The following is a 14,728-nucleotide window of genomic DNA, read 5'->3' as shown; positions in this document are numbered from 1 at the left end:
TGTGCTGGTGACCCCATTAAAGGGGTTATAAGTTTTGATCCTCCAATTTATGCAGCAGAGGAGAATGAGAGACATTCAGCCCAGCGAAGATGATAGCTCGTTGGTTAGGCACACGGCTGAGTTCAAGTCCCATGAGCAGAAAGGACTTAGAAGATTACTTCTTGTCAGAGAGGCACCTATGCTATTTCATGTCTCTTGACCTGCCTGAACCTCTGCCACAGCTCTCCCTGTGCAAAGCAGGGAGACTTACCCCTCTGCTCAGTCGTCTGCCTTAAACAACAGACCTTTACGTGAGACTGTCTCCCAACATTTGTCCTTATGGAGCTGCATCCACCACTACAGCCACAGCCAGCACGTGCAGCCCAAACAAAATCCACTGCAAGGCATGCGCGTATGAACACACATGTGCAATTCCTCCTCCTGGTGATGTTGGGGAGGCTGCAGCTCTGCTAAGGCTCAAGAGGTACCATGGGTCACTCATTCTGGCAGCACTGCTTTGATGCTGGATGTCAGACAAGTCACCTGAGAGGGTGGGCTTCCCCAGCTAGGCCTGGCATATGACTCAAGCTTCTGTTTTTACCCTTTTCCAGTCATCTGGAGACAGCTGCCGGATGAGGTCCTGAGGCACCAGCTCCTTCAGGAGTTTGGGGATGCTGGGGAAATAGGACTTGTCATCCTCAAACTTCACCCGGTAGATGAGAGCTGCCAGCTGCAGGACCTCTTCCCGTGTGCACTTGTGGTAGCCGCGCAGGTACTTTGGTAACTCCTGCATGGAGGGAAGAACAATTCAGAGATAGAGGGGATGACCACAGACCTTCATCCTCAGATGTTAAGTGGAGTTTGCGGAGGTCTCCAGGCCCTGGTTAAGAGGTTGTGCCCTGGTAACACTCGTAGTAGCTGTGTTGCGTGTAGTGGAGAAGCAGCTGCTCACCTGAGACCACACTAGATGTTTAAAGACTGCCTCTGGTCTAAAACAGTCTCCTGCTACACGGAACAGGGAGGTCCCTATGTTAGCTATCAGGTGTGTGAGCCTACAGTCTTGTTCATCCTCCCTTGTTCCAGGAAATCCACCCCTGGTAATGGCCACTTGGAATTGCTTTTTTTTGTAATTTTAAAAGTCTATTCCCTCATTACCAAAAATGTCTGAAAACGTGTCAGGTGACTGACTCAAGCATTAAGGGGTACAGCCATATTGGGATAACCACTTTATCCAGGCAAGAACACAGGCAGTGTATGTGTGCATGAAAGAGAGCTTTGGGATGTGAAGGTGTCTCTTCCATCCCAGAAGAAACAAGAGCAGAAGAGCTGTTAACTTCTTACCTGACTGCTGGGACCATCACAGCTCATGTGCATGAATGTAGGGGGCTGAAAACCCTCAGGATGCTTCTGAATTCAGCCTCTCCCATTTCTTGCTGTTCACCCAAGAACTGCTGGCCCAAATCCCAGCTGAGCTGGCTACCTTAAAGTGCATGAAGGCTGCTCCTTGACGTGAAACCCAACAGCGTTCTTTGTAGTGCGCTAAGGCAGGACTTCTTTTCATTTAATGCAAGCCTTCATCCATCCCCAGATGGACAAGGTCTTTCTAAACCATTCCTAATCCTTCCCAAGTCTCCACTGCTATTGCAGTGTCCCAGAGTACCTGGTAATAGTGGAAGATTGAGTCTGCCATCGAGTCCTTTCCAGGTGTTGTGTTGGTCCACAGCTTCTTCATGAAGAACACTTGGTAGGTGAGGGAAGGCACTATACCTGTGCAAAGGAAGCAGAGAGCAGATATGTAAAAGCAATGCTGTGGGCATCAGCTGGCAATCAATCGCTGTCCCTGCAAGCCAGCGGTGCCCGTCTGTGGCCACAACCTGCAGGGACAGGGGCACTGGCAAGACTCTGACCTTGCAGGGAAAACCACATCTTTCCCTTGCAAAGCTTTAATAAAATGGAAAGAGTGTCTGGATTCATTGGAACAACTGTACTTCCATGGTAATGCTCATGTCTAATGCAGGGCAGAGGAACTGCACGCTGGAGGCACCCGTGTCCTGCAACCACAGATACATTCAGCAGAGCTGCAGCCAGCTCTGCTGTGGTCATGGACAGCAAGGTGAGATGAATCCCACCACTGAAACCTTCCCACAGGCTGGCCCTGGAGAACTGCCCATCAGCAGAAGCTCCTTGTAGGGGTTAGGTCTAGCCCTAGAGCAGAGGTCTTGCTGCTCCTGGACAGATCATCTCCTGGGTGCTGTCCCCAGGGCTGGTGCAGAGAGCACAACCACAGCAGCGTGGCCCAACAGACAGGGCAGACTGTGAGATAAATCTTGTTTGAAAGGGCTGGAGAGCTCTAGGAGGGCTCTCTGTGACCCACAACGGAGAAAAGTCACTGTTACCATCTTTTGTTGGTCTTGCTTTCTTTATCCAGTCCGTCAGGTGTCTCACAAAATCAAAAAAGAAATCTCCCTCGGGCACACTGATGACCTGGGGGGGACACAGCACATAGTTACAAAGGCTGAGCAAGTGGCAAGAGGCCACAGGCAGGGTTGGCCATTGCCCCGTCTCCTGTAGTTGTTGCTCACTGCTTTGACCCAGTTACACTGGTGTGTTACAAACTGCTGACGTGAGACAGCCACTACCAGCACCTTGCTGCAGGCTCTGTCTCTAATTTCATCCATTACTCCTTAACTGCAGCTTCCTGTTTCGCCAGAGCAATTAATTTCCCTTCACGATGACTATCTCCACAGATTTTGCCCAGTTGCCTGAGGCAGCTTTAAGATGCACGTTTTTCTTAGTCCTTTCTTACAAACCTGACTCACAACAGGCTAGAAGAGCTTTGCCTGTCTGTGTTTTAAGCCCTTCGGGATGATTAGGTCAGGGCTGTGGGACTGCAAATCTCACCTGTAACAGGCTGGATCTGACTTAGAAGCACCACACTGCTTGCAGAGAAATGCTTCTCACCTGTGAGGGTGCAGATAGCTCTGGTTCCACCAATGTGTACCCACTGGCAGGTGGGTCACCCTGACTGCCTTGGGGCTACCCCGATTCTGGGTGCGTTACTCACCTTGTCGGAGATTTTGACGAAGAGGCTAAAGCCCTCAGAGGACTTTAGGAGCAGCCTGTTGGAGATGTTCTGGCAGAAGTCCTTGGCTTTCGTGCTGGACTCCACCTCAAATGCCTACAAAGAAAGAAGGATCCTCACCACTGCTACCTCAAGGTTAATTTGCACTTTATACTCTTTGTGGCACTCTAGGCTCAGACACAAGAAGGGATTTATGTGCCCACAACCAATGAAATCAGTGACATTGTCGATTGTGGCTCTGGGCATGGGAAGGGACGTTTGTAGAAGCTCAGCCATGCTACTTCTATACTGTTACGCTTTGTGATGCTCTATCTATATCCTGTGCTGGCTTATCCGGGGCTCTCCAGACAACGCGAGAGATTTTTCTGATCGAACAGTTAGGTCTCAGAGCTATTCTTCTAGGGCAAGGGGAGAGAGAAAGATACCTCCAGGCTGATTTGTCCCAACTGTCTCTCCACTAATGGTGAGGAAATCAGATGCCAGGCTAGACCAAATGCCTGACTTCTGGATAGCTGAAGAGAGGGGATATGCTTTACATGCGATGGGATATCTAAAGGACTGTCTCACCTGCATGTAGGTCCCAACCCGTTTTGCCTTTTGAGCTGTGCTCAGCACTTACACTACCTCAGTTTTGCTCTGTCCACTTAAAGATATTCAGTTCATAGGAGTTTAAGGAATTTAAGCTTCTGACCACCACATGCATGACTGTGTTAGCCTGAACCACCAAACCACCAGGACCTATATACCATACCATATCCCATGAGCGTCCGGCCTAGAGCACAGTGCTGCTGGTGTTCAGCAGCCCTTTGGTGCAGAAGCATGTTGTGCGAGGGTGAGGCTCCTCTGCTGGCCCACCTGTGTGACTGCCATGGCCAAAAGGATCACAGCAAACCCATCAAAGTGCAGAAGTTTCCACTGGCTCCTTCTACTGGCTTGTCACACAGCTGCATGTGTATAAAGCAGTGCCTTGCTTATTGCTGAGAAATCCCAGCAGTTCTCTCAGCTCCCCATTACAGATAAACAAGGGCATGCACAGCTGCTGGAGTGAAATCATCCTTCTCCTTCCATAGGTGTGCACTGCTTTACACATAAACCCACTTGGAAATACAGGAATTTAGTTGTGCCCAAGGGCATGAGGGAAAAGAGTGATGTGATCCTCAGAGGAAGGCTAATCACTAGCATGAGACAGGAGTATCTGCAAGGACACTCCTGGGGAACAACCCCAGGACACTCCTGGGGAGGAACAACCCCCCGCACCAGCACAGGCTGGGGGATGAACTACTGGAGAGCGGCTCTGCTGAGAAGCCCTGGGGGTGCTGGGGGGCAGCGGGGTGACCCTGAGCCAGCACCGGGCCCTTGGGGACAAGGGGGCCAGCGGTGCCCTGGGGTGCATGAAAAGGCGTGTGGCCAGCAGGGCGAGGGAGGTTCTCCTCCCCCTCTGCTCTGCCCCAGTGAGACCACATCTGCAGGGCTGTGTCCAGTTCTGGGCCCCCCAGTTCAAGAAGGGCAGGGAACTGCTGGAGCAAGTCCAGCGCAGAGCTGCCAAGGTGATCAGGGGCTGGAGCATCTCCCTGGTGAGGAAAGGCTGAGAGACCTGGGCTTGTTCAGCCTGGAGAAGAGAAGGCTGAGGGGGGGTCTCATCAATGCCTATAAATATCTGAAGGGCGGATGTCAGGAGGATGGGCCGGGCTCTTTTCAGAGGTGCCCAACGCCAGGCCAAGGGGCCACGGGCACAAGCTGGAACACGGGAAGTTCCACCTGAACATGAGGACAAACCCCTTTGCTGTGGGGGTGCCAGAGCAGGGGCACAGGCTGCCCAGAGAGGCTGTGGGGTCCCTTCCCTGGAGACATTCACCCCCCGCCTGGACGCGGCCCTGTGCCCCTGCTCTGGGTGTGCCTGCTCCAGCAGGGGTGGGACGGGGTGAGCTCCAGAGGGCCCTTCCAACCCCACCAGTTTGGGATTCTGTGACTCTGTGATTCTGTGACACGCATATCTGCTCTGGCATCAATGTAACTAGCTGTATATTGGCGTGTAAGATGCTTAATGAGAGTTCCCTGAATGCAGGTATGACTTCTGTGTCACCTCAGGTCAGAAGGTATAATTTCAGTTACCTACTTGCCAGTGCTGCCATAGTATGCCCAGTCCCCTGGGGAACCCCATCACAGTACCCTGCTGGGTATGGTTGGGTGGACAATATCTGTTGGTCTAGGCCGCAGATATCTGATACCTGAGGCTTGTTAACCACTGAGAGTGAATGGAGATGAACCCACCCAGTTTCCATCTTTCTGGGGTCATACTATAAAGCCTCCAGTGAACACCAGCACAGCACCCATGTCTTGAATAAGGTGAATTGCAGTAAGTCAAACCCCTGAGCTGGTCTGGGTAGATAAGGATGGATTTTTCTTACACTGCTTTTGTCCAGTCTTCTGGGAAGGCTGAGTTTTTCTGAATCAGAACCAATATTAGACTCTTCTGAGATTTTCCTAAGAAAATCAACATACATCCTGACAGAAAGTTCTCCCTTCTCCCATGTTTACCTCATCGGTGTCATCAGGGAAGTAAACCTTGTGGAAAATTTGGGTGGTTTTGTGTTGAATGGCTTCCACTTCTACCAGATGAGGTGGGTACTTCCTCGATCCATTCCTGCAGAACAGGAGGTGGCAAGTGCCACAACATCAAAGCAAATATCCTTTGTTTAAATCTTCTACTTTTATACATATTCTTTTATGAGTAACTTCAGCTACTTTCTTAATATTAGGTTTCTGCTGCTCCCCCCCTCCCAAACAGAAGAAGTAAAAATTGTAATGGGTAGTATGTATTTGCTTAAGCTGTAAGTGACTTAAATGAAGCTGGCAGGACGAAGTTGACTTAATTAATCTCTTTTTTTCCCCAGACAGTTTACTAGTGACATTTTCCACCTGATGTCCCTTTCATTCTGCTTGGTTGAATGCAGAGAGAAGCTGTGAGCCTTCACTGTCCCCTCAACCACCCCAGTATCTCCCACTCATGTTTTCTCATGCATATTTAGATGCTGTGGCACTGGCAGGTCTAGGAGGTCTTTTGGTGCTGTACCTCAGGGCTTTCTGGAGTCTCTGGATGCAGTCTGCCGCCAAGGGGTGATGTTTCCTGGACTGCAAGAACCTCTGCACATGGGGCAGGAGGATATTACTTGGAGGAAAAAGGCCTGTACACAACCACAACAGCTCCCAGCCTTTCTCTTCACTGTACCTACATGACAAGAGACCCAGGAGGAAAAAAATCACTCACTGCACAGACTCTTCAGATGTGGCTTGCCCGACACGGGCTAGGGCATTTGGGCCAAGGAGGATGAACGATTGTTACTTGATGTGGTTGTCTGTGAGCTGCTTGAGCGTCTGGCAGTAGATTTCATCCTTCAGGGGTTCAGCTTTCAAGGCACCTTCAAATATTTGGTCTGTCAGCTCATTGACTGAGCGGGTCCTTTTGGACGGGTAGTCACCCATATACTTCAGCACCGGTGGGAGGTAGAAGTCAAGGATCAGTTGTCTGGAGAAGCTCGTCTGTTGATGATGTGATTAAAGACATCCTACATGTGACTACAGAAGTGGTTGCAATTAGGTGGAGCAGCACAGTGTATGGTAAATGCTTTAAATTGCTTTAGGAGATACCCAGCAAGCTCTCTCCTTTTATCATGCATCATCTCAGGTTGAAAGAATTGCTTTGGGGTCAAGATGTGTAGACTTAAGAAAGCTGTGTGTGATCATGTGTTACTTGATCACACGTACAGGTACCACTGTAAAAGACCACATGTTCAGCTGATGTCAGACACTGGTGGAGCTGCAGTAACATAAACCAAATGACAGCCTTCACCATCATGCCATATCACAACTATTCTGCAAGAGAACAGGCCACAGTTTTCTGAATTAACATGTAAGACACAGCAAAAGGAAAATGGCTTCCCCTGACAGTGAAAGGATATCAATGAAGGCCATGCAGGCTTCTTGGGACAGCTCCTCGCTGCCCAGGATCTTCTTCAGCAATGGCTGTTTGATGGGCTCACGGGTGTAACACCACAGCTTGTCCTTCCCGCGGCTCTTGGTGATCATGACCCGGCTCAGGGTGTGCTTGGGAGGTGGCCTGGTGGCAAAGGTAAAGCAAAAGGAAAGATGGAAAGGTTACAAAGGTAAAAGGGATAGTTTGCAGCCAATGTTTCACCTGTGAAGGTTGTTCACACACCTGGATAATGAACTCTTACACCAAATGGAAATTCAGAGTTTAGCAAGTATCCAGCTCCAGCTTTGCCCAAAGATAACCATTTGTACTTTCCTAGGGCTCAGAAAAGTCCCTTACAGACCTTACGCAAGTACTGACACAAAAACAACCTCTCTACCCCCAGAGAAACACAAGAGGAAGGATGAGGGCAATGGATGGTCAGGGCAGCAACACCGAAAGAATAATGCCTAGCAGAACAAGCCTACCAGGGTGAAGACATCCCAGAGGATCTGGTCTGCCTGTTTGGATTGCCAGCCCATCTTAGCAGGAGTGGGAGGTTTGGGATTGGTCTGGTCAGCAGTGGTACACACATAAATCTTTGGAGCTGAGATGAAAATATTCACACTTAATTCAGCTGCTGCCTATAGGGTCTGAGGCTGTGTATGGGATTGTAGAGAAGGTATATCAGACCACTAAGCACAGCCTCCCACATAATACTAAATTTCACACTGTTACACCTGTGCTGAGCCAATCTGAAGAAATCCTTCATAAAACCTTGTCTGCGGAAAACCTACAGTTCAAATGCCGTGACCTAAATTGGAGGTTGCAGCTGTACAAAGTCACACAAAAGGACATTTAGAGTCTTTTCCAGTAGCCAAAAATTTCCTGATTCCCAAGCTACCTGGAGATGTTTTCCTACTTCTACAATTTTTGAAGATGTTTTTTAAAAATCACCTAAAATAATCATAGGAAAATTCCTCCAAGGTGTATGGCTTCACCCTCTCTTCACTGTCTGAGATTGCCAGCTGAGAAGTTCTGATAACATCTTGTCGTTGGTCAGGAGTCATCGTGACCAGTGCCTGTGGGATTAAAAGGTATATGTCACCTGGTATATTTGATATAATATATATCTGATGTATTTAGAGGGAGGAAGCAGATACAAAATGAACAGTGAGTAAGAATAACCTATTAATTGCAGTTAATAGCCAGTAAGAACTCCGGAATTGTCATTTCTCTGTGTCATTCTCAGTCACTAATGCAAGGAATAACAAAAGTTTCCATAGGGTGGATCATTTCCTAATTAAGATAATGTGCTTTCGGCCCTACAGCTCCATATGCGAATGTGCCCACCAACCCCAAATACACTTACAAGTAGTCAGGCCAGCTAGAGGGGTGTAGCAGGACTCATCGATATTCCAAGTCACAAGCTTGGACCAGAGAAAAGGCTTGAACACTTCTGTCTTGGACAACTTGTCACCTCTCAGGCACCCTGGTACCTGCCTTATTGTCAGGGAGACTGTGGCCACATCTAAGCTCTTCAGAAAGGCTTTGACCTCCTTGGGCTTTGTATCAAATTGTGGCATTCTGTAAGACAACTTACCACGATCTCCAGCGGGGGCATGGTCACCGTAGGCAAGACGTAGACAGAATCAGTTGGGAAATCCCCTTTCTGCTTGGTTCGTTCGTTGAACCCATTAGCCCACCCCGAGTTCATCACGTGCTCTCCTGTGTCCTGGTCCAGAACTATAAGGTCTCCTTTGAGGAAGCTGAGGAACCCAGATTCTTCTCCCACTGCAAGAAGAACAACCATTAGTTTGATTTTTTTTGTTTTCCAAATCCCTTTGGAGTAATTATTCTATCTATATGTTTGCAACTGGGCCGGGCCATTTACTTACCAGGGTTTGGGTTATCTTGGAGAGTGACCACATACTTGGATCTTTTCCTTAGCCCTTCAAGGAAGGTCACCACCAGGTCCCGGATATCCTCTGCATTGTTGGAGGTGAAAGTGTATTCATCGCCTTTAATGGTGGCCAAGGTGAAACTCTGCCCTTGCAGCTTTCCCCCTCTGGGACATGTTTTTATAGGAGACATAAATAGGAAGGATAATGGCGTCAAGAGGCAAAGCCTGGAAAAAGACTCTTTTAGGGTGGGATCACCAGCTAAGTCTTACCTGCTGCTTGAGACGGCTGTGATTTCTGGGAAAGAGAGCTCTAAGAGAACCTGCTCCTGTTCATCCACAAAATACACCCCTGTCCAGTTGACAGCTACAATCACATCATTTTTAGGCAGGCTTGGCCCTGGGTTGAAGACAAGACATACAATCACTTCATGAAGCGTCCATTAGGATACAGAAAATGTGAGCATTTCAAAGTAGCGTGCAATGACCAAAAAACTCAGTATTATTTTTAGTAAGAGAAGTAGTGACAGACTCATGGCTTAAGCCATTGCCAGTCAGAATGCACCAAAAATAATGTATCTATAGGACCAGGTAGATGGTCCATTAAGTCTTCTTGTCTGTGGAGTCCCTATCGCTCCTTCCTTTTTCTTTGGTGTGTCCTCTACTCTGGGGGTGTGCTCTACTGACTCACCTGAGAATTTGAAGGCTTCATAAAACCGAGAGAACAGCAAAGGCCATTTGAAACGTGCAAAATCCACTACCTCTTCCTTGACTTTTTTGGGGTCTGCCCTCTTCTGAGTATAAATTCCCTACAGACAAAGCAAATGACAACCAACATGAAGTACAAACCCAGTTATAGTCAGGGAGAGAGCAAACAAAACAACTCTTGTCATCTGAAGATCTTGGAACTAATATTAATTTAGTCCTCAATGAGACTAAGGGCCAAAGTCCTGGCAAAATTTTGGTTCCCACTTCAGGGAATAAGACAACTCTGAGGTTGACTAAGCATCTAAAGTGACTAGTCTGGGTGAGAATAATCCAGATGACTTTGGGTTTCCGTAAGGTCGGTTACCTTTCCGCTTGACAGTCCTTTAGCTGGAAGCAGACCCTCAAAAGACCTTAAGCACAGGCATCTAGCTTTGTTTAGGAGATCCTCATATACCTGAGACTGCTCTATGTAGCCGACAGGCTAATGGACGACCTGCAAGATCGAACTAAATTACATCCCTGGGTCTCTATTGACAGTAACGGGAGGTGAGAGACTTAACACACATGGAGATGCATTTTAGGGGTCTTAATCTGAAGCTGGTTCCTGCTGTTAATTTAATGCCAATTCTCATTCCTGGATGAGTTACGGGTAATGAGTTATGGGAGGTGTTGCTGTGGAAGGGTGTCATAAATGTTCTCATGGAAGTCAGGGAGGTTTTGTACAATGCCTGGCGCAATAAGGTCCTGACATTGCCTGGAGACACGAACCACCACTGTAATACAACCAATAACACCACAATCCTGTATACCAGGAATGAGACCCCAGAGGCAGCTTTTTGCTTCTCACAGTGAATCTCTGCAGGTTGTCTTCTGTCAAAGTAGTTCTGTTGCATCAAAGCCAGTGGTAAAGCTGAACACGGTTGGTAAAAAACCTGCCCTTTCTCTTTGGTTTATCTTCAGGCCAGGCTAAGAGCTAAGCTATGATGTCTGATGTATGTTTAAAAGGAAAATGAAGCTACTGAAGCACACCTTGGTCCTTGCCAGGTGATCTATTGTCCCCACCTTTTTATGTGCAGCTATAATGAGCTGAGCCCACTTTTCCACTGTTTTTGAAGCTGTGATCTCTCTGTCCGGGATGTAGGATGGAATTAGATTCAGCAGCCTTTCCAGTACCATCTCTGACCCATAGTCCACATAGTACTGCTGGGAAGCCAGTTCTGCCAGATCTTCTTCCTGTGGAAGCCAAACAAGCCAAGTTAATGCTGTCACCCGGCCATCGCCTCTACGTCCATCCTCCATCACTGAAGGAGCTCCTTGTGGAGCCTGGAGGTGCTGCTGCTTCAGATTGGTGTGGGGATGCTTCCTTTCAGCAGAACTTCAGCAGTGCTTTTTGCACATCTGAAGTTCAGGAAATGGACCACTAAAGGTGTGATTAAGTTAACATATTCAGTGACCAGCACCATGCAACCCTGTATTGTATGTGAACATAGAATCATTTAGACTGGGAAAGACCTTTAAGATCATCGAGTCCAACCATAAAAACATATTTGACCAATTCTTTCCTTGCAGTTCAGTCTGCTTCTGATGCCTACAGCCAACAGTGGGTGGTTTTGCTATGGTAGACAGGGTTTAATGATTGAAAACTGCATGTATCCATCATTCCTTGTACTTCAGAAGCCCCCAAACAGTGCATAATGCAGAACTGTAAAATGTCCTTCAGTGCAGCTACATCCCAAGCACATTTGGGTGAAATAATAGAGCTACTGAGCTGATAAGTTCAGGAGCAAGAGAAGGGGAGGAAGAACGGGCAGGACTTCTGATAAGAAAAAAGAGCTGCAGTTAATGCAATATAGATGGGAAAAGGCGATTTGGTTCCCAAGGTGACTGGACTCTCCTGGACCACAGGAGAATGATTAGGTGTTGGGGAAGAGAGATATCTTCGACACCTGGATGATCTTAAACACAAGCAAAACAAAATGTGACAGAGATCGTCAGAGATTTTGATGTCTCTTGAGATGCTCGTTTCAGTGACACTGGAATAATTCTGTAAGCTCCTAGAGACTCTAGAGGCATAGGTTTCTGCTGCCAATGTCCCTTCAGCATATGGCAGCTTTATTGGTTTGTATTTCACAGCAGAGGGTTGGGTATCCTGAAAAGCATCTCTCATGTCTCAGGCTTAGGAGGATTCACCAAACAGGATCCTGCTGTGTACCCCTAATCATAGAATCATAGAATCATAGAATCATAGAATCATTAAGGTTGGAAAAGACCCTTAAGATCACCGAGTCCAACTGCTAACCTACCACTGCCAAGTCTACCACTAAACCGTATCCTCATGCACCACGTCTACCCTTCTTTTGAACCCCCCCAGGGACGGTGACTCCCCCACCTCTCTGGGCAGCCTGTGCCAGGGCCTGACCACTCTTTCAGGGAAGACATTTTCCCTCACATCCAACCTAAACCTCCCCTGACGCAGCTTGAGGCCGTTCCCTCTCGCCCTGTCACTGGTGACTTGGGAGCAGAGACCAGCCCCCCCCTCACTCCAGCCCCTCTCAGGCAGCTGCAGAGAGCGAGAAGGGCTCCCCTCAGCCTCCTCTTCTCCAGGCTAAACCCCCCCAGCTCCCCCAGCCGCCCCCCAGCACACTTGTGCTCCAGACCCTGCCCCAGCCCCGCTGCCCTTCTCTGGACACGCTCCAGCCCCTCCAGGTCCTTCTTGTCCCGAGGGGCCCAAAACTGAACACAGCACTCGAGGTGGGGCCTCACCAGTGCATGGGGTGATCTAGTTACAGTGTGCTTGTGGCCCTCCATACTGAGGCTGACAGATTGAAGTGACTGTTCACTATCACATCCAGAATTCACCAGGAGACAGTGCTCATGGGAGTGTCTGATCTCTTCCCAGCCAAGAGGATCTGATTCATGTAGCTCCTCTTTCCCAAGTGAATATCATAATCCCCAAGCTAGCAGGTGTTCAGTGAAGGAGATTTCTCATCCCCTTTGATGAAACCTGGTGAGACCAGTAGTTGCTGAGGACACTTACCTTGTCACATCGGTACTCCCCAAACTTCACCCCTCGCACGATCTGTTGGTAAATGAGATTGGTGGCCACATTGTCCTCACTCGGGTTGTGCCAAGGAGTGAAGATCTCCTTCCGGAAGAAGAGCCGCCACGGCGCGTTGCGCTCCTGCGCTCCCTGCTCTTTGGCATATTGCTCGCACTGAGACACAGCATCCATCACGTGGTCATTGCCGCTCCCCAGCGAGGAGACCTGGTCAGGGCGGAGGCAAATGTGGCATTCACCCAATTAAAATCTAATCTAGGTAGAGATATCTATCTCTGGGTCACTCACCCAGACTTCCTTTCTAATCAAAATATATCAAAGCATCTATCTCTACTAGCCAGCCAAGGTTGAATAGGGCTACAGCATAGCTGGGCGTGCTGTTTTGTTCTGAGCCCCAGTTTACCACCCAGAATGAAAAGAGAACATCAGTGTGAATTAGCAAAGCCAACGGTCCCATTATAAAGTAGTGTTTATTCATACTGTGCTTTGAAACATCCTGTTTCAAAGTCATGGACTTGGATCCAACCATGCCCAGCACCAGACAAATCCAAAATATACAGCCTCTCCTGTTACGGAAGATGTATCACCTCTGTCTTCTCACTGGTCTGGCACAAGGCTCTAAGGCACTATGTGTCCTCGGAGTGAACATCCCTGGATGGATGTCTCCTCAAAAAAGACCAAGAAGACAGAGTATAAACCATTTTCTTTGCCACCCAAAGGCAGAGGTGGCCCCATGCAGAGGTGAGAATATACTACATCCTCTTACACAGCAGCTGTAGGAATAATTCTGTTTCGTTGGCTTGCAGCTGCTGTCTCACCTGATGAAGTTTTACCCTAAGACTGTTTTCCCTTCTCATTTACACTCACCTTATCTTTATGGAATTTCTGAAAAAAAAAAGGTATGTTTTTAGGTTAAATAAATCAGGTTAAATGCCAATGCAGGTGTGGCAGTCTGGATTTTAGCTCATTTTGAAAGTTTAGTTTCAGCTTTCCAATTAAATGTAGTTGCTCCCTTGAGTAAAAATCCAGGCTGTTTTTTTTATTGGAAATTTGACTCAAAGTATCTTGACTGAGAGTAAAAGCATAGCATCACACAATAATGTAGGTGGAAAGCCACTTCTGGAGGCTTATGGTCCAGCCCACTGGTCAGAGCAGGTCCATCTTTGATCAGGTTGCTCTGTGCCTTCTGCTGTTAAATTCTGAATGTCTCCAAGAAGGGAGATTTCATAGTGTCTCTGTAACTCTGCTCCAATGTCCGACTGCTCTTATTGTAAAAATCATGCTGGCATCTGCACTGTAGAAATGTTTTTTCCTGACCTCGAAACTGGTTGTTTGCTCAGAGCACAAGGTCCTTCTGCCTGCTGGAAGATATGTGACAGCAAGGAGAACCTCCCTCTTCTTTTATAGTGCTAGACAGGAACATAATTTAAGACATACCTTGTCAAAAAGTGCAATGTAAAGTGAAAAGCCAAATCGGTCCTTCAGGCTGATTTTGTCGGCCAAAGAATTACAGAGCTCTTTGGCGGTTGTCGCAGAGTCAGTCAATAGGGTTTTCGTTGTCCCATCCATAAATGTGACAGGCAGCATGATCGGTTTCTTGGATTTGGTTGCCTAATGGATTAAAGTCATACTCTATAAAGGCATGTGTATTTCAATCCCATCGAGACTATTTACCTACACACTCTTCCACCCAACTGTGGTAACCACTTTCTAATTCCTGATTCCACTGACTGACTGCTTTTCAATACTATCATAACATATTTCTTAACAGGATAATGTGTGATCCACCACTGGAAGCGTGTGGAAGTCCCAGATTTTTTATTTAATACATTCCGTCATCAAAGTGTCTAATACAGTAAATCCAAGCATGCCTGGGAATGCTCCTGGGCACTGGAGCACAGCTGTCTGTGCTAGTAAACCAGCATAAAAAATGAGCAATTATTGCACAAACTGTGCCCGTTCCAGCTACGGCTATCCCCAAACAAGTCCCAGGGACCATTCTCAGTAGGCAGTTTTCCTGCAGTCACCTTC

The 14,728-nt window shown here is 47.8% G+C and overlaps 1 protein-coding gene across 1 annotated transcript in view; it reads right to left on the bottom strand.

Annotated features, from left to right (window-relative positions):
• MYO7A (myosin VIIA) overlaps positions 1-14,728 on the bottom strand; it is a 103,970-nt gene that overhangs the window by 4,566 nt on the left and 84,676 nt on the right. Inside the window, exons 30-45 of the mRNA XM_075115515.1 lie at positions 14,135-14,308; positions 12,677-12,904; positions 10,702-10,872; positions 9,623-9,740; positions 9,205-9,331; positions 8,930-9,099; positions 8,635-8,825; positions 7,989-8,113; positions 7,021-7,178; positions 6,405-6,558; positions 6,135-6,290; positions 5,600-5,705; positions 3,044-3,157; positions 2,376-2,463; positions 1,640-1,746; positions 581-766 (exon numbers count right to left, since the gene is read on the bottom strand). Coding sequence (XP_074971616.1) covers positions 581-766; positions 1,640-1,746; positions 2,376-2,463; positions 3,044-3,157; positions 5,600-5,705; positions 6,135-6,290; positions 6,405-6,558; positions 7,021-7,178; positions 7,989-8,113; positions 8,635-8,825; positions 8,930-9,099; positions 9,205-9,331; positions 9,623-9,740; positions 10,702-10,872; positions 12,677-12,904; positions 14,135-14,308 — 2,373 coding nt within the window. The remainder of the gene's footprint in view (positions 1-580; positions 767-1,639; positions 1,747-2,375; positions 2,464-3,043; positions 3,158-5,599; positions 5,706-6,134; positions 6,291-6,404; positions 6,559-7,020; positions 7,179-7,988; positions 8,114-8,634; positions 8,826-8,929; positions 9,100-9,204; positions 9,332-9,622; positions 9,741-10,701; positions 10,873-12,676; positions 12,905-14,134; positions 14,309-14,728) is intronic.

Source organism: Phalacrocorax aristotelis, chromosome 1, assembly GCF_949628215.1.
Source record: "Phalacrocorax aristotelis chromosome 1, bGulAri2.1, whole genome shotgun sequence".
In the NCBI taxonomy this organism is placed as follows: domain Eukaryota; kingdom Metazoa; phylum Chordata; class Aves; order Suliformes; family Phalacrocoracidae; genus Phalacrocorax; species Phalacrocorax aristotelis.
This window is presented reverse-complemented; position numbering and strand designations above follow the sequence as displayed.